The 26142-nt window shown below is 47.2% G+C and overlaps 1 protein-coding gene across 1 annotated transcript in view; it reads left to right on the top strand.

Moving 5' to 3' along the window:
* LOC121583886 (zinc finger CCHC domain-containing protein 24) overlaps positions 1-18593 on the top strand; it is a 36743-nt gene extending 18150 nt beyond the window's left edge. Inside the window, exon 3 of the mRNA XM_045223804.1 lies at positions 18315-18593. Within this exon, the coding sequence (XP_045079739.1) occupies positions 18315-18593 (279 nt within the window). The remainder of the gene's footprint in view (positions 1-18314) is intronic.
* Positions 18594-26142: the final 7549 nt, after the last annotated feature.

The raw sequence follows: 26142 nt of genomic DNA, 5'->3' as shown, positions 1-26142 counted from the left end.
GGTAAGGACACAAAAACTCAACAAAGTACAAAACAACAAACTCACGCAAGATACTCTGAACTGATACACAGTACACCTACTGTTCATGGCTAACGATCCGGCAGGAACTGGATGTTTGGCCAGAGCCTAAAAAGGGTGATGATGAGGGCCAGGTGTGCAGATTGCTGACGGGATGCAGGTGCGGAAAACAAGAGAGCTCCCCGGAGCGTTCCCGAACCCTCGGGAAACTGGAGACTACGAAACACAAAAACTAGTCACCAGACAGGACCCGACTCAGACTGCCGGGATCGTTACAGTACCCCCCCTCCGGCCGAACGCCACCGGGCGGACCTCCCCGGAGCGCCAGGATGGAGGCGGTAGAAATCCCTGATGAGGTCAGCATCAAGGACCTGTCGCCGCGGAATCCAACTCCTCTCTTCAGGACCATACCCCTCCCAGTCCACGAGATACTGGAAACCCCGGCCCCGCCGTCTGGAATCCATGATGCGACGCACCGTGTAGGCAGGACCACCTCCGATCATCCGAGGAGGAGGAGGAGGAGGCGGAGGAGGCAACAGAGGACTGAGGAAGACAGGCTTGAGGCAGGAGACATGAAAGGTGGGATGGACTCTGAGCGTCCTCGGTAGTTTGAGTCGAACTGCCACCGGATTGATCACCTTCTCCACCACAAACGGACCAATGAACTTCGGTAACAACTTCCTAGACTCAGTCCGTAACGGAAGATCCCGTGTGGCCAACCAAACCCTATCTCCAATGGTATAGGTGGGAGCGGGGATCCGGCGACGATTCGCCTGGAGCTGATACCGATCCGAACCTCTAAGGAGTGCCTTTCTGGCCCGATGCCAGGTCCGGTGGCAACGACGAATATGAGCCTGAACAGAAGGCACTGAGAGCTCCTTCTCCTGAGAAGGGAACAGGGGAGGTTGGTAGCCATACAGGCACTGGAAGGGAGACATCCCAGTGGCAGATGTAGGGAGAGTATTGTGGGCATACTCAACCCAAGGCAACTGAGAGGCCCAGGAGGTGGGGTTGGAAGAGACCAGACAGCGTAGCGTGGATTCCATCTTCTGGTTGGCTCTCTCCGCCTGACCATTGGATTGGGGGTGAAAACCAGATGTGAGACTGACTGTAGCTCCAATGGCCAAACAGAAGGACTTCCAGACAGCAGAGGTAAACTGAGGGCCACGGTCGGAAACGATATCACTGGGCAAACCGTGGACCCTGAAAACCTCCCTAACCAGGATCTCGGACGTCTCCGAGGCAGAGGGAAGCTTGGCAATAGGCACAAAGTGGGCGAACTTGCTGAATCTGTCCACGATAGTCAGAACGACCGTGTTCCCCTCAGAAGCGGGCAACCCCGTGACGAAGTCCAGGGCCAGATGCGACCATGGACGCCGGGGAATAGGAAGGGGGTGAAGTAGTCCAGAGCTGGGCCGATTGGTACTCTTATTCTGCGCACACACTGGACAGGCAGCAACAAAACCCCGAGTATCCTCGGCCATGGCAGGCCACCAAAAACGTCTGCGAAGAAACGCCATTGTCCGAGCCACGCCAGGGTGACAAGCCATCTTGCTGGCGTGGGACCATTTGAGGACAGCAGGACGAACCGACTCAGGCACAAACAACCGACCGGGTGGACCGTTACCGGGACCGGGCTGAGTCCGAAGGGCCGCCAGCACCTCCTCCTCAATCTTCCACATCACTGCTCCCACGACGCAGTTCCGGGGAGAATAGTCTCGGTCTTGGACCCACTCTCCTCCGTCTTGGAGAACATCCGGGACAAGGCGTCCGCCTTGCCGTTCTTAGATCCAGGTCGGAACGTCAGGGCAAACTTGAATCGTCCGAAAAACAACGCCCACCTGGCCTGGACGGGAGTTGAGAGCGTTTAGCCGATTGCACGTAAGCAAGATTCTTGTGGTCAGTCCAGACAATAAACGGTTGCTCCGCCCCCTCAACCAGTGGCGCCACTCCTCCAAGGCAAGTTTCACCGCGAGAAGCTCCCGGTTACCCACATCGTAATTCCTCTCTGCAGGCGAAAGGCGACGAGAGTAGTAGGCGCAGGGATGGAGTTTACTGTCCGTGGAGCATCGCTGCGACAGGATGGCGCCAACTCCCACATCAGACGCGTCCACTTCAACGGCGAACTGACGGGCCGTGTCCGGTTGAGAGAGAATCGGTGCGTTGGTGAATCGCCTCTTCAAATCCAGAAACGCTCGATCCGCCTCCGGATTCCACTTGAAGGTCCTGATACTGGAAGTCAAGGCAGTTAATGGAGCGGCCACACGGCTGTAATCCCGGATGAATCTGCGGTAGAAATTCGCAAACCCCAAAAATCTCTGGAGTTGCAATCTCGTACCGGGCTGGGCCCATTCCAGAACCGCTCTAACCTTCTCCTGATCCATCCTAATCTCACCCCTGGAGATGATGTACCCGAGAAAGGATGTAGTGTGGGCGTGAAACTCGCACTTCTCGGCCTTCACGAACAGGCGATTCTCCAACAATCGCTGCAGAACCTGCCGGACATGCTGGACGTGGTCGGAAGGTTCCTTCGAGAAGATCAGAATGTCATCCAGGTAAACAAACACGAAGAGACCGATCATATCTCTCAGGACGTCGTTCACCATACTCTGGAATACCGCTGGAGCATTGGTCAGTCCAAACGGCATCACCTGATACTCGAAGTGACCCATCGGTGTATTGAAACCCGTCAACCACTCGTCCCCCTCTCTGATCCGGACCAGGTGATACGCATTGCGTAGGGTCTAGCTTGGTGAACACCGTAGCACCCTGTAAGGAGTCGAAAGCAGAACTCATCAAGGGCAGGGGATACTTGTTCTTGACCGTGATGTCATTCAACCCCCGATAATCAATACACGGTCGAAGAGAGCCATCCTTCTTTCCCACAAAGAAGAATCCTGCCCCCAGGGGTGATGACGAGGGACGAACGAGACCAGCAGCTAGGGACTCCTTGATGTAGGTCTCCAACGCCTCACGTTCAGGTCGGGAGATACTGTATAACCTTCCCTTGGGGTAGACAGCTCCAGGAACCAGGTTGATGGCACAATCATATGGTCGGTGGGGAGGGAGTGACAGAGCCTTCTGCTTACTGAAAACTTCCCCCAAATCGTGATATGTCTCGGGAACCAGGGACAAATCTGGAGGTTTAGCCTCAATCACCTGACTGGGAACCGAATGGGGGCAGGCAGTCTTGAGACAGTTAGCATGACAATCCAGGCTCCAACTCGTTACCTTGCCCGTCACCCAATCGAACGTGGGATTGTGTTCCTTCAGCCAGGGGTAACCAAGGACCAGAGGAACATGGGAAGACGGCAGAATGAAAAATGAAATCATCTCAGAATGATTCCCTGACAACCGCATCTTAACCGGTTCAGTCCTCATCGTGATACGTGCCAGACTACTGCCGTTCAGAGTGGTCGCTTCAATGGCTTCCGGCAATTGCTCCTTGGAAAGCCCCAGCTGTTCCACCAACTTCGGCATCAAGAAAGCTTCCATCGGCACCTGAATCGATAAAAGCGTTAAGCGCTAAGCTCTGATTCCTGTTCACAAGGGTAGCCGGGAAGCGGGGTCTGACAGAGGTACTGAGAGGTTGAAACTGGCTCGCTAAAAGTCCTCCCAACTTTAGCGAGCCGGGCAGTTTGACGACCGCCGGGAGCAAGTGGAGATGTAATGTCCCGAGCGACCACAGTAGAGGCAGCAGTTGGTCCTACGTCTATGTTGACGCTCCTCCTTGGTTAACCCGTGCCGCCCCACTTGCATGGGTTCAGAATCGGGAGTGAGGTCCTCTCCACTAATCCTTTGTGGTGGAGAATGATCGACGCGTTCTGGTCCACCACCCGACCCGACTGGGAACTGAGAAGCTGATCGATTGGACGGACCCCATTGCTTCTCCCTCCTTCGCTCTCGGACTCGATTATCCACCCGAATAGACAAGGCTACCAAGCTGTCCAGGTCACTAGGCTCCGGATAGGAGATCAACTCATCCGTGAGCTGCTCCGACAGACCCTGGTAAAAGGCCGCTTGCAAAGACTCCTCGTTCCACCCACTCTCCACAGCCAACGTCTTGAACTCGATCACGAAGTCGGCCACGCTGCGAGTTCCTTGGTGAAGAGAAAACAGGCGCCTAGCTGCGTCCCTCCCTCGGACGGAATGGTCGAAGAGCTTCCTCATCTCGGCCGTGAACCCCTGGTATGAAGCCATGCAGGGATCCTGTCGTTCCCAAACGGCTGAAGCCCACTCCAGCGCTCGACCACGCAGCAACTCAATCACAAAGGCTATCCTAGCCTTGTCTGTGGCATAAGAGTAGGGCTGTAGATCGAACACTAATCCACACTGCATAAGGAAGGAACGGCATCCTCCCAGCTCCCCCTCATATTTATCCGGCGTCGGAACCTTGGGCTCACGGAGGGACACAACTTCAGAAGCGGCAGGCGAGATGGGTGAAACCGGTAGTGGATCCTCCACCGGACACTGGCGTTGGTTCTGGACCTCCATCAGGCCGGTAGAAAGGTTCCGAACTGACAACGCGATCTCCTGTAGTACCGTGCTATGATGGCCCAACATCTTCTCCTGCTGGGTAATGGCATGGCGAACTGAGTCCAGGTCCGCTGGGTTCATAATTGGCCGGATCGTTCTGTCACAGTTCCCTCAGCCAGAACCCAGAAGCAGACCAGGACAAGGAGAGTTGAACGAAAGTGAGGGTTTATTCGGATAACAACAAAAGGTGCAGAGTAATCCAGGGACAGAGCGGGCGGCGTGGATGAGTAGTTGGGGGTGCAGCACTAGGTCCAGTGATGGCTCGGCAGCCGCCGACCATCAGGCAGAGGTGGGGTGAAGGTTCCGGACGTGTGACTGCAGGTGGAACAAAAACGGAGGTAAGGACACAAAAACTCAACAAAGTACAAAACAACAAACTCACGCAAGATACTCTGAACTGATACACAGTACACCTACTGTTCATGGCTAACGATCCGGCAGGAACTGGATGTTTGGCCAGAGCCTAAAAAGGGTGATGATGAGGGCCAGGTGTGCAGATTGCTGACGGGATGCAGGTGCGGAAAACAAGAGAGCTCCCCGGAGCGTTCCCGAACCCTCGGGAAACTGGAGACTACGAAACACAAAAACTAGTCACCAGACAGGACCCGACTCAGACTGCCGGGATCGTTACACACAGATACTCTACCCACACACTCACACATACTTACACTGACACCCCAACACACACATACACACACACATGCACTACATACACCTATACACACAAAACTGGCGTTTGCAACGCCAGGCTTGTGGGTTCGATTCCCACGGGGGGCCAGTATGAAAATGTATGCACTCACTAACTGTAAGTCGCTCTGGATAAGAGCGTCTGCTAAATGATAAAATGTAAAAAAATAACACGCGCACACATGCATACTGATGCCACACACACTTACACACACACACACACATACACTTCCACACTCACCACATACGCTGCTGCTACTGTCTATTCTCTATCCTGTTGTCTAGTCACTTTACCCCTACCTATATGTACATAGCTACCTCATTTACCTCGTACCCCTGCACATGGACTCGGTACTGGTACTTCCTGTATATAGCCATGGTATTTTTACTCGTTATTGTTATTCGTTATTCACTGTGTATTTATTCCTTGTGTCACTATTTCAAAATGTTTATTAGATTTTGTATATCTATTTTATCTTTAACTCTGCATTGTTGGAAAACGACCTGTAAGTAACCATTTCACTGTTAGGCTACACCTGTTGTTTACGAAGCATGCGAAAAATAACATTTTTTATTTAGATTGGCTGAACAGGCTGGGCCCATAGGGCTCTGTTCAAAAGTAGTGCACTATGTAGGTAATAGGGTGCCATTTGGGACGCATACCATCTCTCTCTCCAGCTATTTCCAGGGGCAGCAAATGCTGCCAGTCGGATCTGCTGTCAGAGAGAAATAAAGTATGAAACAGCAACAGCGGAAGCTATGCACTGAGTATAGCAAACATTAGGAAAATCTTCCTAATATTGAGTTGCATCCCCCCCTTTTGCCCTCAGAACATGGACTCTACAAGGTGTCGAAAGCGTTCCACAGGGATGCTGGCCCATGTTGACTCCAATGCTTCCCACAGTTGTGTCAAGTTGGCTGGATGTCCTTGGGTAGTGGACCATTCTCGATACACACGGGAAACTGTTGAGCATGAAAAACCCAGCAGCGTTGCAGTTCTTGACACAAACCGGTGCGCCTGGCACCTACTACCATACCCCATTCAAAGGCACTTAAATCTTTTGTTTTACCCATTCACCCTCTGAATGGCACACATACACGATCCATGTCTCAATTGTCTCAAGGCTTAAACATCCTTCTGTAAAGCTGCAATATGTAACTTTTTGTAACACATAGAACATGTAACACATATAATATGTATTATAGATCTGTCATTCTCATTGAAAGCAACTCTAAGAAGCGGTAGATCTGTTCTATGTGTGCTATTTCTTTGCTTCCAGTTTTTAAGCTTCGTTTTTGATACTTTTACTTTTGGTTTTGTACACCAGCTTCAAACAGCTGAAAATACAATATTTTGGGGTATGGAAAATATGTTTCACAGCGGTTTAGATGGCACAATGAGACTCTACACTATACTTGCTTGTTTTGTCACATAAACTGAAATTAGCAACCAGGAAATGGCGGAGCGATTTCTGCATAGTGCATCTTTAACCGGTCTTCTCCCCTTCATCTACACTGATTGAAGTGGATTTAACAAGTGACATCAATAAGGGATCATAGCTTTCACCTGGATTCACCTGGTCAGCCTATGTCATGGAAAGAGCAGGTGTTCTTAATGATTTGTATACTCAGTGTATATACACACATTCTAGTGCCATGAGCAAAATGCATATTGTCCCAGCTGGATAAAGAGAGCTCTGTGTGTTGGATCAATGGGCTTCATGTGTTTTTGATCAACACTGACTCTGATGCTCGTCTTGGCCTTGTTCCTTTTCTCTTCTTTGATATCTGTCTCACTGATCAACTCTCATCCTATTCAGAGCTAGATAGATAAAGATGGGAATAGTTTCTGGGTTTGGTTTAGTTTATTAGGATCCCATTAGCTGTTGCTCATGCAGCAGCTACTCTTCCTGGGGTCCACAACAATAGTAGTCTACATGGTATCTGTGTAACTTTTGGTAATAAAGTTGACCCTCTTATGACCAAGTCACTACCATGCAGGCAAAGACGTCTCCAAACATCTTGGTATCTGTTCAACCTAATGTAGAATGTGAACACCTTAAGCATTATTAAGTCCTATTCTCAACACCCCTGATGTTGATCATACAGTATGTTTGGCCTGAGCTTGTATACTCATGCATGCACACAAACATAAAACACGCACACACCTCAGATGACTTTGTTCTGTCTGTTATGAGGGTGATCATGGCAGCCATTTGTCATAGGGTCCTACAGACTGCTGATTTTACCACTTGCGTGTGTGTGTGTGTGTGTGTGTGTGTGTGTGTGTGTGTGTGTGTGTGTGTGAGTTTGTGCGTGTATACCACTGTGAAGTGATCCTGGGAACATCACGTCACACCAGAAGGCAAATGGCTGTTTGAACTGTCTTTAATGTGGCTGTGTAATTGCCCTTACCTGCCCTGGGACTACGGGTGCAAATTAGCTTTTAGCTAACCCCGGCACATTTACATGGATGTAGTATTATTGTAATATTGATGTTGATTAATGTGCACTGTTTTTCTTCTGGTAAGAAACCTTTAAAGACCAATGCTGTCATTACTGGCAGGGTGGCTTGTGTATAATGGCGAACTCCTTCCTAACGGTTGCGTAAACTGAACTAGAAAAAACTTCGACAATGGAGCAAAAGCAGAGATCCCTCCAAAAACTAAAGTGGAAGTGGTCATTTTTCTCTGTCTTACTGTGGTGATTGTGTAAACAGTTTTGTTTTAATGATTCTGTTTGCTGTTGTATTGGTTGGATAGAAGAGGTGGGGAGCTGGCATGTATAATCAAATACACATTATATGTAATTGCATGACTCTGTGCTGCACGGTTGGAAAACAGTTAGTCTGGCCCCTAGTGTGGGTACACCCATTTTCCTAATGTGTGTGTGTGTGTGTGTGTGTTTGTGTGTGTGTTTCCATGTGTGTGTGCGCACGTGCTCCTTTTGTTATTACCATAACCTCCTACCTACATTAACATGCACACAGGTTTGATGTTGTATGTGCCTTGAAGTAGTTTGGCTACTCTTCGTTGGCAAGACAACCACTAGTTGGCTAAAGTAGAAAGCTGACTGGCACCCAAGGCTGTTATGATGTAGCCCAGTGAAGCCCACCCCTGATTAGGCAATTTTGTGCAATCATGTGACATGCCTGGATTTAACCTTTCTTTAAAGCTTTTTCATCAAACTCTCCACCTTTTCTTTTCATGTCAGATGGTCCAGCACCATCCTCAGACAATAGCTTTTATTTTTGGTGTAATTCTCTTATGTCACATGATTGCACAAAGCTCAGGGCCCTACGATGATGATGTATAGGCAATAGAGGCACACACAAGGGGACGTAGCTATATACTGTAGCTATCCCTGGGGGTGATGTTCCTGTAGGATTGTATCCTAGTTGCATACTGTACTATATGTTCTCCGCTGGAAGTCTCTCGCTCTCTCTCTCTCTCTCTCTCTCTCTCTCTCTCTCGCTCTCGCTCTCGCTCTCGCTCTCGCTCTCGCTCTCGCTCTCGCTCTCGCTCTCGCTCTCGCTCTCGCTCTCGCTCTCGCTCTCGCTCTCGCTCTCGCTCTCTCTCTCTCTCTCTCTCTGTCTCACTCTCTCTCTCTCTCTCTCTCTCTCTCTCTCTCTCTCTCTCTCTCTCTCTCTCTCTCTCTCTCGCTCTCGCTCTCGCTCTCGCTCTCGCTCTCGCTCTCTCTCTCTCTCTCTCTCTCTGTGTTTCTGTCAATTTCTCTCGCTGTCTCTCTCTCTTTTTTGTCTCGCTATCTCTCTAGCTCTCTCTCTGTCTCTCTCTTTCTGTGTATCTGTCTATCTCTCTCTCTTTCGCTCTCTTGTTTTGATATGGACAGAAGTTTTTATATGGACATTCGATTTGATACGGACAGAAGGTAAACATTACGTCTGCCTTCCTCAATAGTACTGTAGTGAGAAATGAAGACAGACTTAAGGTCGTATTTTCTGTGGCAGTTTGAGATGTTTGATTCTGGTGGTGTGAAGCAGTGTTGAGTTTATTTGCCAGGGGATAGATAGGTTGTAGCATAGTCCCTACCTGTGCGTCCCAAATGGCACCTTATTCCCTATATAGTGCACTACTTTTGACCAGACCCCTATGGGCCCAGGGCAAAAGTAGTACACTATATAGGGAATAGGGTGCCATTTGGGACACACCCTGAGAGGAGATAGAGCCAGAGAAAGCACACACAGTGAGAGCAACTTCCTCCAAAAGGAAATCATGGTTAAAAGAATGATAAAAGTCGGGTTTCCTGCCTCCCAGTACAGCTGGTTTTGGCTCTGTACAGGAATCCCACTCTTCCTCTGTGTGTGCGTGTCTCCCAGTCTTCCTCTGGGTTTTACTGAGACAACAGTCTGTCTGTCCACTTCCTGCTGCCTAACAGTGTGGCTCTATATCAATTTGTCTTTCCACGATTCCTCACATCCTATCTCCCCACCTCCTTCTCAACCATATTGTGAATTATATGTTTGGTTCTCTGAAATACTGAAATATAACTTTTCACTTACTCTACGCTCTGATTTAATTTACACACTCACGTCAGCCCCAATCCATTGCATATATCAGGAGTCAACTGTATTAAGCTAAGACTTAGTGAGAGAGACCAGAAGCTATACCCTTCAATCTGTTCTGTACTGTATTCTCCCCCCAAAGACATCCCAAGGATTTTCAAAGGCAATTATTAACCTGAGATTATTCTTTTATTTGGATAGTAATTTTAATATACTGTACTGTAGTCGATCCCAAGCCCACTCTCAGTCGTTATACTAGGGCTGTGTCCCAAATGGCACCCTATTCCCTATATAGTGCACTACTTTTTACCAGGGCCCAAAGGGAATAGGGTGCCATTTGAGTTGCAGTCTAAGTCTACAGTAACAGAACAGTGGGAAGGACAGGAGTTAACACAGGGGAATATACCAGTACCTCCTCTTTTTGTTTTATTTTTTTACCCCCCAATTTCGTGATTACGATCTTGTCTCATCGCTGCAACTCCCCAACGGGTTCGGGAGAGGCGAAGGTGGAGTCATGCATCCTCTGAAACATGACCCGCCAAACCGCCCTTCTTAACACCTGCTCGCTTAACCCGGAAGCCAGCCACCTCAATGTGTCAAAGGAAACACCATCCAACTGATGACCAAAGTCAGCCTGAAGGCGCCTGGCCAACCACAAGGAGTCGCTAGAGCGTGATGAGCCAACTAAAGCCCCCCCGGCCGAACCCTCCCCTAACTCGGACGATGCTGGGCCAGTTGTGCGCCGCCCTATGGGACTCCCGGTCACGGCCAGTAATGACACAGCCTGGGATCGAACCCCGGGCTGTAGTGACGCCGCAACACTGCAGTGCAGTGCCTTAGACCTCTGCGCCACTCGGGAGGCCCAGTACCTCCTCTTTTAACCTTATGTAATAAGCTGATAAAAGGAACAGGGGGAAAGCTGGTTTGTGGACCATTCCTGTTTATTAGTGTGTGTTATTATCCTGAGACTTTATACACAATATCTAATTCTCCCTCTTTTTCTCTCCTCTCTCTCTCTCTCTCTCTCTCTCTCTGTCTCTTGCTCTCTCTCTCTCTCTCTCTCTCTCTCTCTCTCTCTCTCTCTCTCTCTCTCTCTCTCTCTCTCTCTCTCTCTCTCTCTCTCTCTCTCTCTCTCTCTCTCTCTCTCTCTCTCTCTCTCTCTCTCTCTCTCTCTCTCTCCGTTTCTCTCATTCACAGACCTCCGACAACCTATCTCTCTGTTGCTTGTGTTTTCTCAAAGGATAGGAATTTGATCTGCATTGCTCCATTGCTTGCTGTTTGGGATTTTAGGCTGGGTTTCTGTATAGCACTTTGTGACATCTGCTGATGTAAAAAGGGCTTTATAAATAAATGTGATTGATTGATTGATTGATTGACATGGTTAGTGTTTAAAGGAGAATGTGTTCTCAATAACCTACCATTTAATAATAGACCAATAAGAAGTTAGCAACAGGGGATCTTGTTACAGTATTATATATTCATAGACAAACAATAGACCTGGCCTTTCACAAATAGGACGCTTAACATAGGAGCAGTACATTTTAGACTTCGACCACAGTGAAGCTGAAGGCTCATGTAACAGATATGTAAGTCTGTGTTGTGTTGTCAAATAAGTAATTTTCAGTGGAGTTAAATTCCACGACTAAGCTATGCCATTATTTTCTGATCAAACACAAGACAAGGCATGTTTTAGACTACATCCACGCTGTGGAACGTTAATGTAGGATCAGGATACTAACAGCCAAATATACTGTATATATTGTCAAAGAAGATTTCTGTTTCGCTTTTTTCAAGTCCACATCATTTATCTCTGATCAAAGACTAGACAATGTCTGACTTTTTTCTGGACATGGCAATGGTGTGAATGTTCACACACACGGAAAATAACATTCCAGGTAATGTGTGGAGAATGCAGGGTCACAGGGCAGGGTTAGAGGTCAGGGGTCAGGTGATAACAGCAACACGATGTCCTGTCAACAGGAACAGGAGCAGGTCAGTGATAGCACCTCATTACATTTAGGGTACTTTATTTTACTTTATTTTATTCGACTTTACTTTAATTTCCTTTAATTTACTGTAAACTTGTATTGTCTTGTCTTGTCTTGTCTTGTCTTGACATTAATTGACTTGACTTGTACAAGTACATACTGTATATCACAACATTACTGTATGTTGATTTACTGTAGACAAACTTTTATTTGGGGTGAACTATCTCTTTAATGTGTTGATATATAACTGCTTGACTAGTATGTGTGTGTGTGTGTGTGTGTGTGTGTGTGTGTGTGTGTGTGTGTGTGTGTGTGTGTGTGTGTGTGTGTGTGTGTGTGTGTGTGTGTGTGTGCGTGCATGTCAGGATTTTAATGTAGATTTAAGGTTCATATATTATATTATTTACACAGTATATACACTACCGGTCAAACGTTCTTTCTTTATTTTTACTATTTTCTACATTGTAGAATAATAGTGAAGACATCAAAACTATGAAATAACACATATGGAATCATGTAGTAACCAAAAAAGTGTTAAACAAATCAAAATATATTTTATATTTGAGATTCTTCAAATAGCCACCCTTTGCTTGATGACAGCTTTGCACACCCTTGGCATTCTCTCAACCAGCTTCACCTGGAATGCTTTTCCAACAGTCTTGAAGGAGTTTTCACATATGCTGAGCACTTGTTGGCTGCTTTTCCTTCACTCTGCGGTCTGACTCATCCCAAACCATCTCAATTTGGTTGAGGTCAGGGGATTGTGGAGGCCAGGTCATCTGATGCAGCACTCCATCACTCTCCTTCTTGGTAAAATAGCCCTTACACAGCCTGGAGGTGTGTTGGGTCATTGTCCTGTTGAAAAACAAATGATAGTCCCACTAAGCCCAAACCAGATGGGATGGCGTATCACTGCAGACTGCTGTGGTAGCCATGCTGGTTAAGTGTGCCTTGAATTCTAAATAAATCACAGACACTGTCACCAGCAAAGCACCCCCACACCATAACACCTCCTCCTCCATGCTTTACGGTGGGAAATACACATGCGGAGATCATCCGTTCACCCACACCGCGTCTCACAAAGACACGGCGGTTGGAACCAAAAATCTCAAATTTGGACTCCAGACCAAAGGACAAATTTCCACCGGTCTAATGTCCATTGCTTGTGTTTCTTGGCCCAAGCAAGTCTCTTCTTATTATTGGTGTCCTTTAGCAGTGGTTTCTTTGCAGCAATTCGACCATGAAGGACTGATTCACGCAGTCTCCTCTGAACAGTTGATGTTGAGATGTGTCTGTTACTTGAACTCTGTGAAGCATTTATTTTGGGCTGCAATTTCTGAGGCTGGTAACTCTAATGAACTTATCCTCTACAGCAGAGGTAACTCTGGGTCTTCCATACCTGTGGCAGTCCTCATGAGAGCCAGTTTCATCATAGCACTTGATGGTTTTTGCGACTGCACTTGAAGAAACTTTCAAAGTTCTTGAAATTTTCCATATTGACTGACCTTCATGTCTTAAAGTAATGATGGACTGTCGTTTCTCTTTGCTTATTTGAGCTGTTCTTGCCATAATATGGACTTGGTCTTTTACCAAATAGGGCTATCTTCTGTATACCCCTCCTACCTTGTCACAACACAACTGATTGGCTCAAACGCATTAAGAAGGAAAGAAATTCAAGAAATTAACTTTTAAGAAAGCACACCTGTTAATTGAAATGCATTCCAGGTGACTACCTCATGAAGCTGGTTGAGAGAATGCCAAGAGTGTGCAAAGCTGTCATCAAGGCAAAGGTTGGCTATTTGAAGAATCTCAAATATGAAATATATTTTGATTTGTTTAACACTTTTTTGGTTACTACATGATTCCATATGTGTTATTTCATCGTTTTGATGTCTTCACTATTATTCTACAATGTAGAAAATAGTAAAAAAAAAAAAGATAAAACCTTGAATGAGTAGGTGTTCTAAAACTTTTGACCGGTAGTGTATACTGTATATATAGTATGCAATGTATTTATTCTTCTGCTTTCGAGCTGTGCCCCCACAACAAGTATAGTGCAGTGCATAAAAAGTAGAGTGCATGAGAAGTCGTTCGAATTCAAAACAGATTGCCATCAAAATTGAGAAGTGGCCTGAGATGTGACTGGACATCTCAATGACATATGCACCAGCATGCTGTATTAACTAGCATTTCCATTTCCCTTTCCCTTTCTCCTTTATTCTCTCTCTCTCTACCTCTCTTTCTCTCTCTCTCTTTCCTCTCTCTCTCGCTGTCTCTCTCAATTCAATAAACTTGGGGGCGGCGGGGAGGTGCAATGCACTCTGGAAATCTTCCTTACAGTCGCTCAGAGTGCTCCGACTGCTCTGTCTCTGGCTGGCTGGGGCTCGAGTGAAAGTGTGAGTTTTTGGGGGCGAACAAGAGACAGAGACAGGGAGGGAGAAATAAATAAAGTGAGAGAGACAGGGAGAGATCACTGAAGGTCATATTTAGTTGAGTGTAATCAACTCAGTGTTTAGCATTTTTTGAGTTTCTGTATTACACGATTCACATTCTTCTCAATTCAGTGGTCTAATTTAGACACTCAAGGTGGGGGTTGATGGTCACTAGACTTGATGCTGAATGTTATGGATAGACAGCTTTTTCCTTTCAAAGTGACAGCCAGTCACTACACTGCCACTATTGCCTCTGGACTGCCTCTGTCACACAGCTGCTGACACCATAGAAGTAGAATTACTAGAATGGGTTGAAAGCCTCTCAGACCATGGCAATTTGACTGAAACACTCATGGGTACACTCAATATGGCCACCGGTCCACCCATCAGACCCAGTAACTTGAATGGGAATGGGTATTCTAGTCATTCTATTTCTATGTCTGGCACTGCCTCTACACGGGTGGTTATTTCGTTTTGTAATAGACATAAAGTACAGCGGAAGGGCCTTTTTTATAGCCGTACATCGAGAAACCATATTGGGCAACAGCCTCAGATATAGACGCAAGCAGGACATGCAGACGCAAAGACACACACACACTGAGGACAGTACAATGTAACATTTTCTCCAGTCGTCCACTCTTAACTCCCTCCCTGTGCTCTGAAATAAGATGGGTATTTGTGCACCTCTGTCTGTCTCTGTGTCTCAGCCCAGCCACTCAACCTGCCCTTGTCATTCACTGGCCTGGCAACCTAATGCTGTATGCTGCTGTAGGATGAAGCTGCCCCTAGACACTGAACTTGATTCAGTTTCGCATTTTCCGCACTAATGGTCATGAGGATTGCAGGAGGGGAAGCTGATCCTAGATCTGTACATAGGGGAAACTTCACCCCTGAGCCCATGTGCTGCTGCTGTACAGCTGTTGACCTCATCACGGCTGATCTATAGTCAGTTTAGGTTCTTAGGTTCTTGAATGGGAGTAAGTTTGTGGGATGAGGTAAGCTGATCCTAGATCTGTGAATAGAGTAAGGCTAGTGTGTGGGTGTGGAGTATGGCCTGCTGGGATTAAGATTTTGGGTTTGTCCAGCAGAGTACTGTGCAGTTTATCAGTGGATAATTTGGTTGCAGAATTATAACAGCAATTATTATAAACACACAGATAGTTAGTTTAAAATGATCAAATGGACTTTAACATTTTCAGAAGACACTAGAAAAGCCATTTTCAAAGCATGAGTAAAAACACTCTCTATGTGAACAGTAACAGTTCCCCAAAACACTGTCATTCAGGATTGTGTCAGGATTAGGGAATTTGGAAATCTGAGAATGTGGGAAGCTGGGAAGAGGGTTTGGCTAACAGGGAGCTTGGCGGGAGAGAAGTCTCTGCAGCTGTCTGGGGCAGGGCTTGTTACTAAGGAGAAAAGCATGGTGCACACACACAAGTATACACACACACGCGAACAAGCACGCATGAACACAAACATAGGGCATGCACGCACGCACACACACAGACAGACACAGACAGTGGATCAACATTACAAAGCAACGTATCCTCGACAAAGAAAACATGTGGTAGTCTCATAGTATGTGTTACTATGAAACTACTAGAATACTTGTCTTAGTTGTTGTGTATCAGCCGACCAAGAATGTAGGCATTCTCTGAATGGTTGTGGGTCTCATAGGGGACTAGTGAAACTCCATGTGGAAACTTTATTATTGTAGGAATCAACTCTGAAGTGACACTCTCTCTTTACTATTTGCAGCATGCATTTAAATGTTGATATTCCACATGCCAGAGTGTCATCTCAACTAGCCTGGTCCCAGATCGGTTTGTGCCATCTTGCCAACTCATACGGTCATTGTTTGGTGTAAAACAAACAGATCTGGGACTAGGCTATAATCAAACAGCCCTAAAGCATTTCTGATCCCATCTGTCCAGAGGGCTATCAGCTGTCTTAATAACATTAGAACACAATACACCCATTCATACCAGAGTCCCACACACCACCTCAACCCCAATCCATAACCATAGCCAAACAACAAACAGATCAGCAACTCATCAATTCAGATTTGAAAATATTTGTATTATGGAAAGAACAACATTATTCAATGGGATTTAGGCTCTATCTAGACAAACAGATACCAATATAATTTCCCTGGGCTTCTTATTGGTTGGCATAGGATATGTAAAGAGTAATGTTTATCCTTTTGATTGGTCAGCTTACCTGTCTAGTCAAATCCAATCAAGTTTTATTTATATAGCACATTTCAGACATGGAATGCAACGCAATGTGCTTTACAGGAAAAAACTAATAAGAACAATGAAAATAAAAGCTGAAATATTTACTACACAACAAACATAAGATAAAGAAACAAAAGGAGGACACAAACTGAACAATTAAAAAGCACCCTAAGGAAAAGCAAAACAAAAAAGATGTGTTTCAACATCTCTTTTAAATATGTCCGCAGTTTCGGCCTCCCTCAGGTTCTCTGGCAGGCTATTCCAGAGGCTGGGGGCATAATAACTAAAGGCTGCCTCTCCATGCCTCTTGGTCCTAGACTTTGGTGAGGGGTCATTGGTTGTTTTTATCTGTCAAGTGAGGATTGATTGGTTGGCTTACCTGTCTAGTGATGATTGATTGGTTGACTTACCTGTCTAGCGCACACAGGACCGGTCCCATTCCATGCTCTTGATTTGCTGTCTAGATCAGCTCTATAAAATGCAACCACTTAGTCATCCCTGACCTTCCTGGGTTGAGTCCCAAATGCCACCATATTCCCTATATATAGTGCACTACTTTTGACCAGAGCCCTATGGGCCCTGGTCAAAAGTAGTGCACAAATAGGGAAAAGGGTGCCATTTGGGACAACCCTGCTGTAAAATCCCAATGAGAGGCTGTTTTACAAGATCTCCCCATCCCAATGCCTGGAAATAGACTAAACACAAGTGGCATACTTCTCTAGGACACTACAAAGTGTTTATTTTATACTCAACCTCACCCCAACCCCCCACTGTTCACAGAACATTACATAAAACAGACCTTGGAGAAGCTGTGGTGTAATATCAGAAACACACACACACACAGACACCATTCGCTAAGAGGAGGCCATGTTACTATTTGCGTCTCTGTTTGCAGATAGGAAAATGCACTTGTCCTGTTCTTATTGCTGGAATGGTTGTCTTCTGAAGGCCTATGGTTGTATCACAGTGTAATAGATAACGACAAACCCAGTTACAATTAGATGTAGCCTCGTCTTACATGAATTCGCTTTGTATCCCAACAGTGAGTAATGTCAAAAGTCTCTCTTCTTAAAAACACAATATATGGACATGGAAATGTGATAGTCTCGCTATAAATGCAATACATATCATGATTTTTACTTTTGTGTTTGCATTTGTCTCTTTGTGGGATTTTCTTGCTGAGATTTCAGCTGTTATTGTGACTGTTGTATACGTTCCACCTCAGGATAAGAAAAACAACAAGCTGGCACTTAACGAACTGTACAAGGCTATAAACAAGCAAGAAAACGTACATCCGGAGTCTGCTTTTCTGGTTGCCGGTGATTTTATTTCTGCATCATTAAAACACATGATGCCCAACGTCCATCAACACGTCTCCTAGAAGTCCTAGAACACTGTTATTCTACCCACAAGCAAGCATACAAGGCCCTCCCTCGTCCGTCATTTAGCAAATCAGATCATGACTCCGTACTCCTGCTTCCTGTTTACAAGCAGAAGCTCAAATAGAAAGTAACCATGACCCGCTCCATTGAGAAATGGTCACCAGAATCAGAGATGATGCTACAGGACTGCTTTGCTAGCGCTGATTGGATTCGAGACCACTGATGACATCGACGAGCTAACCACCCCTGTCACCGGCTTCATTAGGAAATGCATCAGCGGCGTTGACCCCACAGTGAAGGTTTGCTGCTTCCCCAATCAAAAGCCCTGGATTAACATCAAGGTTGGCGCTAAACTAAAGGACAGGGCTACCGCACACAGGGGCTATCGTGAGACAACCCTGAGGCTATGGCTGAGGACAGGAACAAGTACAAGAAGTTCTGCTATGACCTCTGCAGAGTCATCAAATGAGCAAAAGGACAATATAGGAATAAGGTGGAATCATGTTACACAGGCTCCTACGCCAAGCCGCATGTGGCAGGGGCTACAGTCCATTCCAGATTACAAAGAAAGACCCAGCCGTGATCTGCCCAATGATGTCTCTCTACCAAACGAACTCAATGCATTTTATACATGCTTCGACAATAACAACATCGTGCCGGGTGTGAGAGCCGCCACCGACCCAGAGGACTGGGTGATCTCGCTCTCCGAGGCCGACATGACAAAAGTCTTTAATCAGGTCAATACCCACAAGGCCACGGGGCCCAACGATACTCCAGGGCACGTTCTCTGAGCATGCACAGAACAGCTGGCAGGCATAGTCATTTTCAATCGTTCCTTGTCCCAGTCTGTAATCCCCACATGTTTTAAGATGACCACCATCATTCTTGTTCCCAAGAACTCTAAGGCTTCATGCCACAATGACTACTGCCCTGTAGCACTCACATCTGTAATCATGAAATGCTTTGAGAGGCTGGTTATGGCACACATCAACTTCATAATCCCAGACACCCTAGACCCACTCTAATTTGCATACCGCCCCAACGGATCCATAGATGACGCAATCTCAATTAAACTCCACACTGCCCTCACCCACCTACATAAGAGGAATACCTATGTGAGAATGCTGTTCATTGACTACAACTCAGCGTTCAACACCATTGTCCCCTCCAAGCTCGTCACCAAGCTTAGGACCCTGGAACTGAACACCTCCCTCTGCAACTGGATCCTGGACTTCCTGACGAGCCGACCCCAAGTGGTGAGGGTAGGCAACATCGCCTCCGCCACGCTTACTCTCAACACGGGGGCCCCACAGGGGTGTGTGCTTAGTCCCCTCCTGTACTCCCTGTTTACCCACGACTGCGTGGCCACGCACGACTCCAACACCATCATCAAGTTTGCTGACGACACGACGGTGGTAGACCTGATCACCGCCGACAATGAGACAGCCTACAGGGAGGAGGTCAGTGACCTGGCAGTGTGGTGCCAGTACAACAACCTCTCCTTCAATGTCAGTAAGACCAAGGAGCTGATCGTGGACTACAGGAAACGGCAGGGCGAGCACGCCCCTATCTACATCAACGGTGCTACAATCACTAAGGACTTAAAATATTACACACACGCACACAGTCGTGAAGAAAGCGCGACAGCGCCTCTGCCCCCTCAGGAGGTTAAAAAGGTTTGGCATCGGCCATCAAATCCTCAAATGTTATTCAGCTGTACCATTGAAAGCATGCATCACTGCTTGGTATGGCAATTACATTTACATTTTACATTTTAGTCATTTAGCAGACGCTCTTATCCAGAGCGACTTACAGGAGCAATTAGGGTTAAGTGCCTTGCTCAAGGGCACATTTACGTCATTTAGCAGACGCTCTTATCCAGAGCGACTTACAAATTGGTGCATTCACCCTATAGCCAGTGGGATAACCACTTTACACTTTTTTCTTTTTTCTTTTTTTATTTTTTTATTTTTATTTTTATTTTTATTTTTATTTTTTATTTTATTTTTTTTGGGGGGGTAGAAGGATTACTTTATCCTATCCCAGGTATTCTTTAAAGAGGTGGGGTTTCAAATGTCTCCGGAAGGTGGTGAGTGACTCCGCTGTCCTGGCGTCGTGAGGGAGCTTGTTCCACCATTGGGGTGCCAGAGCAGCGAACAGTTTTGACTGGGCTGAGCGGGAACTATGCTTCCGCAGAGGAAGGGAGCCAGCAGGCCAGAGGTGGATGAACGCAATGCCCTCGTTTGGGTGTAGGGACTGATCAGAGCCCGAAGGTACGGAGGTGCCGTTCCCCTCACTGCTCCATAGGCAAGCACCATGGTCTTGTAACGGATGCGAGCTTCAACTGGAAGCCACTGGAGTGTGCGGAGGAGGGGGGGTGACGTGAGAGAACTTGGGAAGGTTGAACACCAGACGGGCTCGCGGCATTCTGGATGAGTTGTAGGGGTTTAATGGCACAGGTAGGGAGGCCAGCCAACAGCGAGTTGCAGTAATCCAGACGGGAGATGACAAGTGCCTGGATTAGGACCTGTGCCGCTTCCTGTGTAAGGCAGGGTCGTACTCTCCGAATGTTGTAGAGCATGAACCTGCAGGATCGGGTCACCGCCTTGATGTTAGCGGAGAACGACAGGGTGTTGTCCAGGGTCACGCCAAGGCTCTTCGCACTCTGGGAGGAGGACACAACGGAGTTGTCAACCGTGATGGCGAGATCATGGAACGGGCAGTCCTTCCCGGGAGGAAGAGCAGCTCCGTCTTGCCAGGGTTCAGCTTGAGGTGGTGATCCGTCATCCATACTGATATGTCTGCCAGACATGCAGAGATGCGATTTGCCACCTGGTTATCAGAAGGGGGAAAGGAGAAGATTAGTTGTGTATCGTCAGCGTAGCAATGATAGGAGAGGCCATGTGAGGATATGACAGAGCCAAGTGACTTGGTGTATAGGGAGAATAGGAGAGGGCCTAGAACTGAGCCCTGGGGACACCAGTGGTGAGAGCACGTGGTGCGGAGACAGCTTCTCGCCACGCCACTTGGTAGGAGCGACCGGTCAGGTAGGACGCAACCAGGAGTGAGCCGCGCGGAGATGCCCAGCTCGGAGAGGGTGGAGAGGAGGATCTGATGGTTCACAATATCAAAGGCAGCAGACAGGTCTAGAAGGACAAGAGCAGAGGAGAGAGAGTTAGCTTTAGCAGTGCGGAGAGCCTCCGTGACACAGAGAAGAGCAGTCTCAGTTGAATGACCAGTCCTGAAACCTGACTGGTTTGGATCAAGAAGGTCATTCTGAGAGAGATAGCAAGAGAGTTGGCTAAAGACGGCACGCTCAATAGTTTTGGAAAGAAAAGAAAGAAGGGATACTGGTCTGTAGTTGTTGACATCAGTGGGATCGAGTGTTGGTTTTTTTGAGAAGGGGTGCAACTCTCGCTCTCTTGAAGACGGAAGGGACATGGCCAGCGGTCAAGGATGAGTTGATCAGCGAGGTGAGGTAGGGGAGAAGGTCACCGGAGATGGTCTGGAGAAGAGAGGAGGGGATGGGGTCAAGCGGGCAGGTTGTTGGGCGGCCTGCAGTCACAAAGTCGCAGGATTTTATCTGGAGAGAGAGGGGAGAAAGAAGTCAAAGCATAGGGTAGGGCAGTGTGAGTAGGACCAGCAGTGTCATTAGACTTAACAAACGAGGATCGGATGTCGTCAACCTTCTTTTTTCAAAGTGGTTGACAAAGTCATCCACAGAGAGAGAGGAGGGGGATTCAGCAGGGAGGAAAATGTGGCAAAGAGCTTCCTAGGGTTAGAGGCAGATGCTTGGAATTTAGAGTGGTAGAAAGTGGCCTTAGCAGCAGAAACAGATGAAGAAAATGTAGAGAGGAGGGAGGAAAAGATGCCAGGTCGGCAGGGAGTTTAGTTTTCTTCCATTTCCGCTCCGCTGCCCGGAGCTCTGTTCTGTGAGCTCGCAATGAGTCATCAAGCCACGGAGCTGGAGGGGAGGACCGAGCCGGCCGGGAGGATAGGGGACACAGAGAGTCAAAGGATGCAGAAAGGGAGGAGAGGAGGGTTGAGGAGGCAGAATCAGGAGATTGGAGGGAGAAGGATTGAGCAGAGGGAAGAGATGATAGGATGGAAGAGGAGAGAGTAGTGGGAGAGAGAAGCGAAGGTTGCGGCGGCGCATTACCATCTGTGTAGGGGCAGAGTGAGTAGTGTTGGAGGAGAGCGAGAGAGAAAAAGGAAACAAAGTAGTGGTCGGAGACATGGAGGGGAGTTGCAGTGAGATTAGTAGAAGAGCAGCATCTAGTAAAGATGAGGTCAAGCGTATTGCCTGCCTTGTGAGTAGGGGGGGACGGTGAGAGGGTGAGGTCAAAAGAGGAGAGGAGTGGAAAGAAGGAGGCAGAGAGAAATTAGTCTAATGTGGACGTAGGGAGGTTGAAATCCCCCAAAACTGTGAGGGGTGAGCCATCCTCAGGAAAGGAACTTATCAAGGCGTCAAGCTCATTGATGAACTCTCCAAGGGAACCTGGAGGGCGATAGATGACAAGGATATTAAGCTTAAATGGGCTAGTGACTGTGACAGCATGGAATTCAAATGAGGAGATAGACAGATGGGTTAGGGGAAAAATTGAGAATGTCCACTTGGGAGAGATGAGGATTCCTGTGTCACCACCCCTCTGACCAGATGCTCTCGGGGTATGCGAGAACACATGGTCAGACGAGGAGAGAGCAGTAGGGAGTAGCAGTGTTTTCAGTGGTAATCCATGTTTCCGTCAGCGCCAGGAAGTCGAGGGACTGGAGGTTAGCATAGGCTGGGATGAAGTCAGCTTTGTTGGCAGCAGAACGGCAGTTCCAGAGGCTGCCTGAGACCTGGAACTCCAGGTGTGGGGTGCGTGCAGGGACCACCAGGTTAGAGAGGCAGCGCCATGCGGTGTGAGGCGTTTGTGTAGCCTGTGCAGAGAGGAGAGAACAGGGATAGGCAGAGGCATAGTTGACAGGCTGTAGCAAATGGCTACAATAATGCAGAGGAGATCGGAATGAAATGAACTAAACATCTGGGAGAGGAGAGAGCAGGGCCTCCCTCACCAAAACTTCCACCTCAGAAACTATAATTGTTTCACTGAACCACCCGAACAAAAACTCTCCCAACTTCCACCTTTAGAAATCAGAATTGTTGTGAACCACAGCGGTTCAATGTTTCAAGGAATAGACTCAACCCACTTTATTCAGCTAGCTAACTATGACACCATAGCTAACTAGCATGCTAGCATCCAATAACACACAGTTTAGCACCAACACTTGGTCACAACAAACCACCAATAGTGTGTTAACACACTAAACAGATAATTCGTGTCCGTGTCTAGTTCCTTTCATAACGCAGCAATAATTAAACGTTGGCTAGCTAGCACAAATATATTGTATTTAGCTGCCACAGTACAGCACACAATGGCTACTGTGTTGACTCTGTTCGAAAAACGGCTAGCTAGCTAGCTTACGTGCTACACCCGGCACCGCCGAAAACAATGCTAACCTACAATAACTACCCACAACAGCCCACGATGCCTAACTATGACACCATAGCTAACTAGCATGCTAGCATCCAATAACACACAGTTTAGCACCAATACTTGGTTACAACAAACTACCAATAGTGTGTTAACACACTAAACAGATAATTCGTGTCCGTGTCTAGTTCCTTTCATAACGCAGCAATAATTAAACGTTGGCTAGCTAGCACGGAAGTATATTGTATTTAGCTACTACAGTACAGTTAGCTGGTCGTGTTGGCTAGCTAGCAATGGCTACTGTGTTGACTTTGTTTGAACTTAACGGCTAGCTAGCTAGCTTGTATACACCCGCGCACCGCAAAAACAATGTGCTAACCTACAATAACTACCCACAACAATCAATCAATCAATCAATTTTATTTTATATAGCCCTTCTTACATCAGCTAATATCTCGAAGTGCTGTACAGAAACCCAGCCTAAAACCCCAAACAGCTAGTAATGCAGGTGTAGAAGCACGGTGGCTAGGAAAAACTCCCTAGAAAGGCAAAACCTAGGGAAGAAACCTAGAGAGGAACCAGGCTATGAGGGGTGGCCAGTCCTCTTCTGGCTGTGCCGGGTGGAGATTATAACAGAACCATGCCAAGATGTTCAAAAATGTTCATAAGTGACAAGCATGGTCAAATAATAATCAGGAATAAATCTCAGTTGGCTTTTCATAGCCGATCATTAGAGTTTAAAACAGCAGGTCTGGGACAGGTAGGGGGTTCCATAACACGCAGGCAGAACAGTTTAAACTGGAATAGCAGCAAGGCCAGGCGGACTGGGGACAGCAAGGAGTCACCACGGCCGGTAGTCCCGGCACGTATGGTCCTAGGGCTCAGGTCTCTCAGTTGGCTTTTCATAGCCGATCATTTAGAGTTGAAAACAGCAGGTCTGGGACAGGTAGGGGTTTCGTAGCCGCAGGCAGAACAGTTGAAACTGGAATAGCAGCAAGGCCAGGCGGACTGGGGACAGCAAGGTGTCATCATGCCCGGTAGTCCTGACGTATGGTCCTAGGGCTCAGGTTCTCAGAGAGAAAGAGAGAACGAGAGAATTAGAGAGAGCATACTTAAATTCACACAGGACACTGGATAAGACAGGAGAAGTACTCCAGGTATAACCAACTAACCCCAGCCCCCGACACATAAACTACTGCAGCATAAATACTGGAGGCTGAGACAGGAGCGGTCCGGAGACACTGTGGCCCCATCCGAAGAAACCCCGGACAGGGCCAAACAGGAAGGATATAACCCCACCCACTCCGCCAAAGCACAGCCCCCGCACCACTAGAGGGATATCCCCAACCACCAACTTACAATCCTGAGACAAGGCCGAGTATAGCCCACAGAGGTCTCCACCACAGCACAAACCAAGGGGGGGCGCCAACCCAGACAGGAAGATCACGTCAGTAACTCAACCCACTCAAGTGACGCACCCCTCCCAGGGACGGCATGAAAGAGCACCAGCAAGCCAGTGACTCAGCCCCTGCAACAGGGTTAGAGGCAGAGAACCCCAGTGGAGAGGGGAACCGGCCCGGCAGAGACAGCAAGGGCTGTTCGTTGCTCCAGCCTTTCCGTTCACCTTCACACTCCTGGGCCAGACTACACTCAATCATATGACCTACTGAAGAGATAAGTCTTCAGTAAAGACTTAAAGGTTGAGACCGAGTCTGGCGTCTCTCACATGGGTAGGCAGACTGTTCCATAAAAATGGAGATCTATAGGAGAAAGCCCTGCCTCCCGCTGTTTGCTTAGAAATTCTAGGGACAATTAGGAGGCCTGCGTCTTGTGACCGTAGCGTACGTATTGGTATGTACGGCAGGACCAACTCGGAAAGATAGGTAGGAGCAAGCCCATGTAACGCTTTTATAGGTTAACAGTAAAACCTTGAAATCAGCCCTTGCCTTAACAGGAAGCCAGTGTAGGGAAGCTAGCACTGGAGTAATATGATCAAATTTCTTGGTTCTAGTCAGGATTCTAGCAGCCGTATTTAGCACTAACTGAAGTTTATTTAGTGCTTTATCCGGGTAGCCGGAAAATAGAGCATTGCAGTAGTCTAATCTAGAAGTAACAAATGCATGGATTAATTTTTCTGCATCATTTTTGGACAGAAAATTTCTGATTTTTGCAATGTTACGTAGATGGAAAAAAGCTGTCCTTGAAACAGTCTTGATATGTTCGTCAAAAAGAGAGATCAGGGTCAAGAGTAACGCCCTAGGTCCTTCACAGTTTTATTTGAGACGACTTTACAACCATCAAGATGAATTGTCAGATTTAACAGAAGATCTCTTTGTTTCTTGGGACCTAGTACAAGCATCTCTGTTTTGTCCGAGTTTAAAAGTAAAAAAGTTTTCAGCCATCCACTTCCTTATGTCTGAAACACAGGCTTCTAGCGAGGGCAATTTTGGGGCTTCACCATGCTTCATTGAAATGTACAGCTGTGTGTCATCCGCATAGCAGTGAAAGTTAACATTATGTTTTCGAATAACATCCCCAAGAGGTAAAATATATAGTGAAAACAATAGTGGTCCTAAAACGGAACCTTGAGGAACACCGAAATGTACAGTTGATTTGTCGGAGGACAGACCATTCACAGAGACAAACTGATATCTTTCCGACAGGTAGGATCTAAACCAGGCCAGAACTTGTCCGTGTAGACCAATTTGGGTTTCCAGTCTCTCCAAAAGAATGTGGTGATCGATGGTGTCAAAGGCAGCACTAAGGTCTAGTAGCACGAGGACAGATGCAGAGCCTCGGTCTGACGCCATTAAAAGGTCATTTACCACCTTCACAAGTGCAGTCTCAGTGCTATGATGGGGTC

Source organism: Coregonus clupeaformis, chromosome 1, assembly GCF_020615455.1.
Source record: "Coregonus clupeaformis isolate EN_2021a chromosome 1, ASM2061545v1, whole genome shotgun sequence".
NCBI lineage: Eukaryota > Metazoa > Chordata > Actinopteri > Salmoniformes > Salmonidae > Coregonus > Coregonus clupeaformis.
This window is presented reverse-complemented; position numbering and strand designations above follow the sequence as displayed.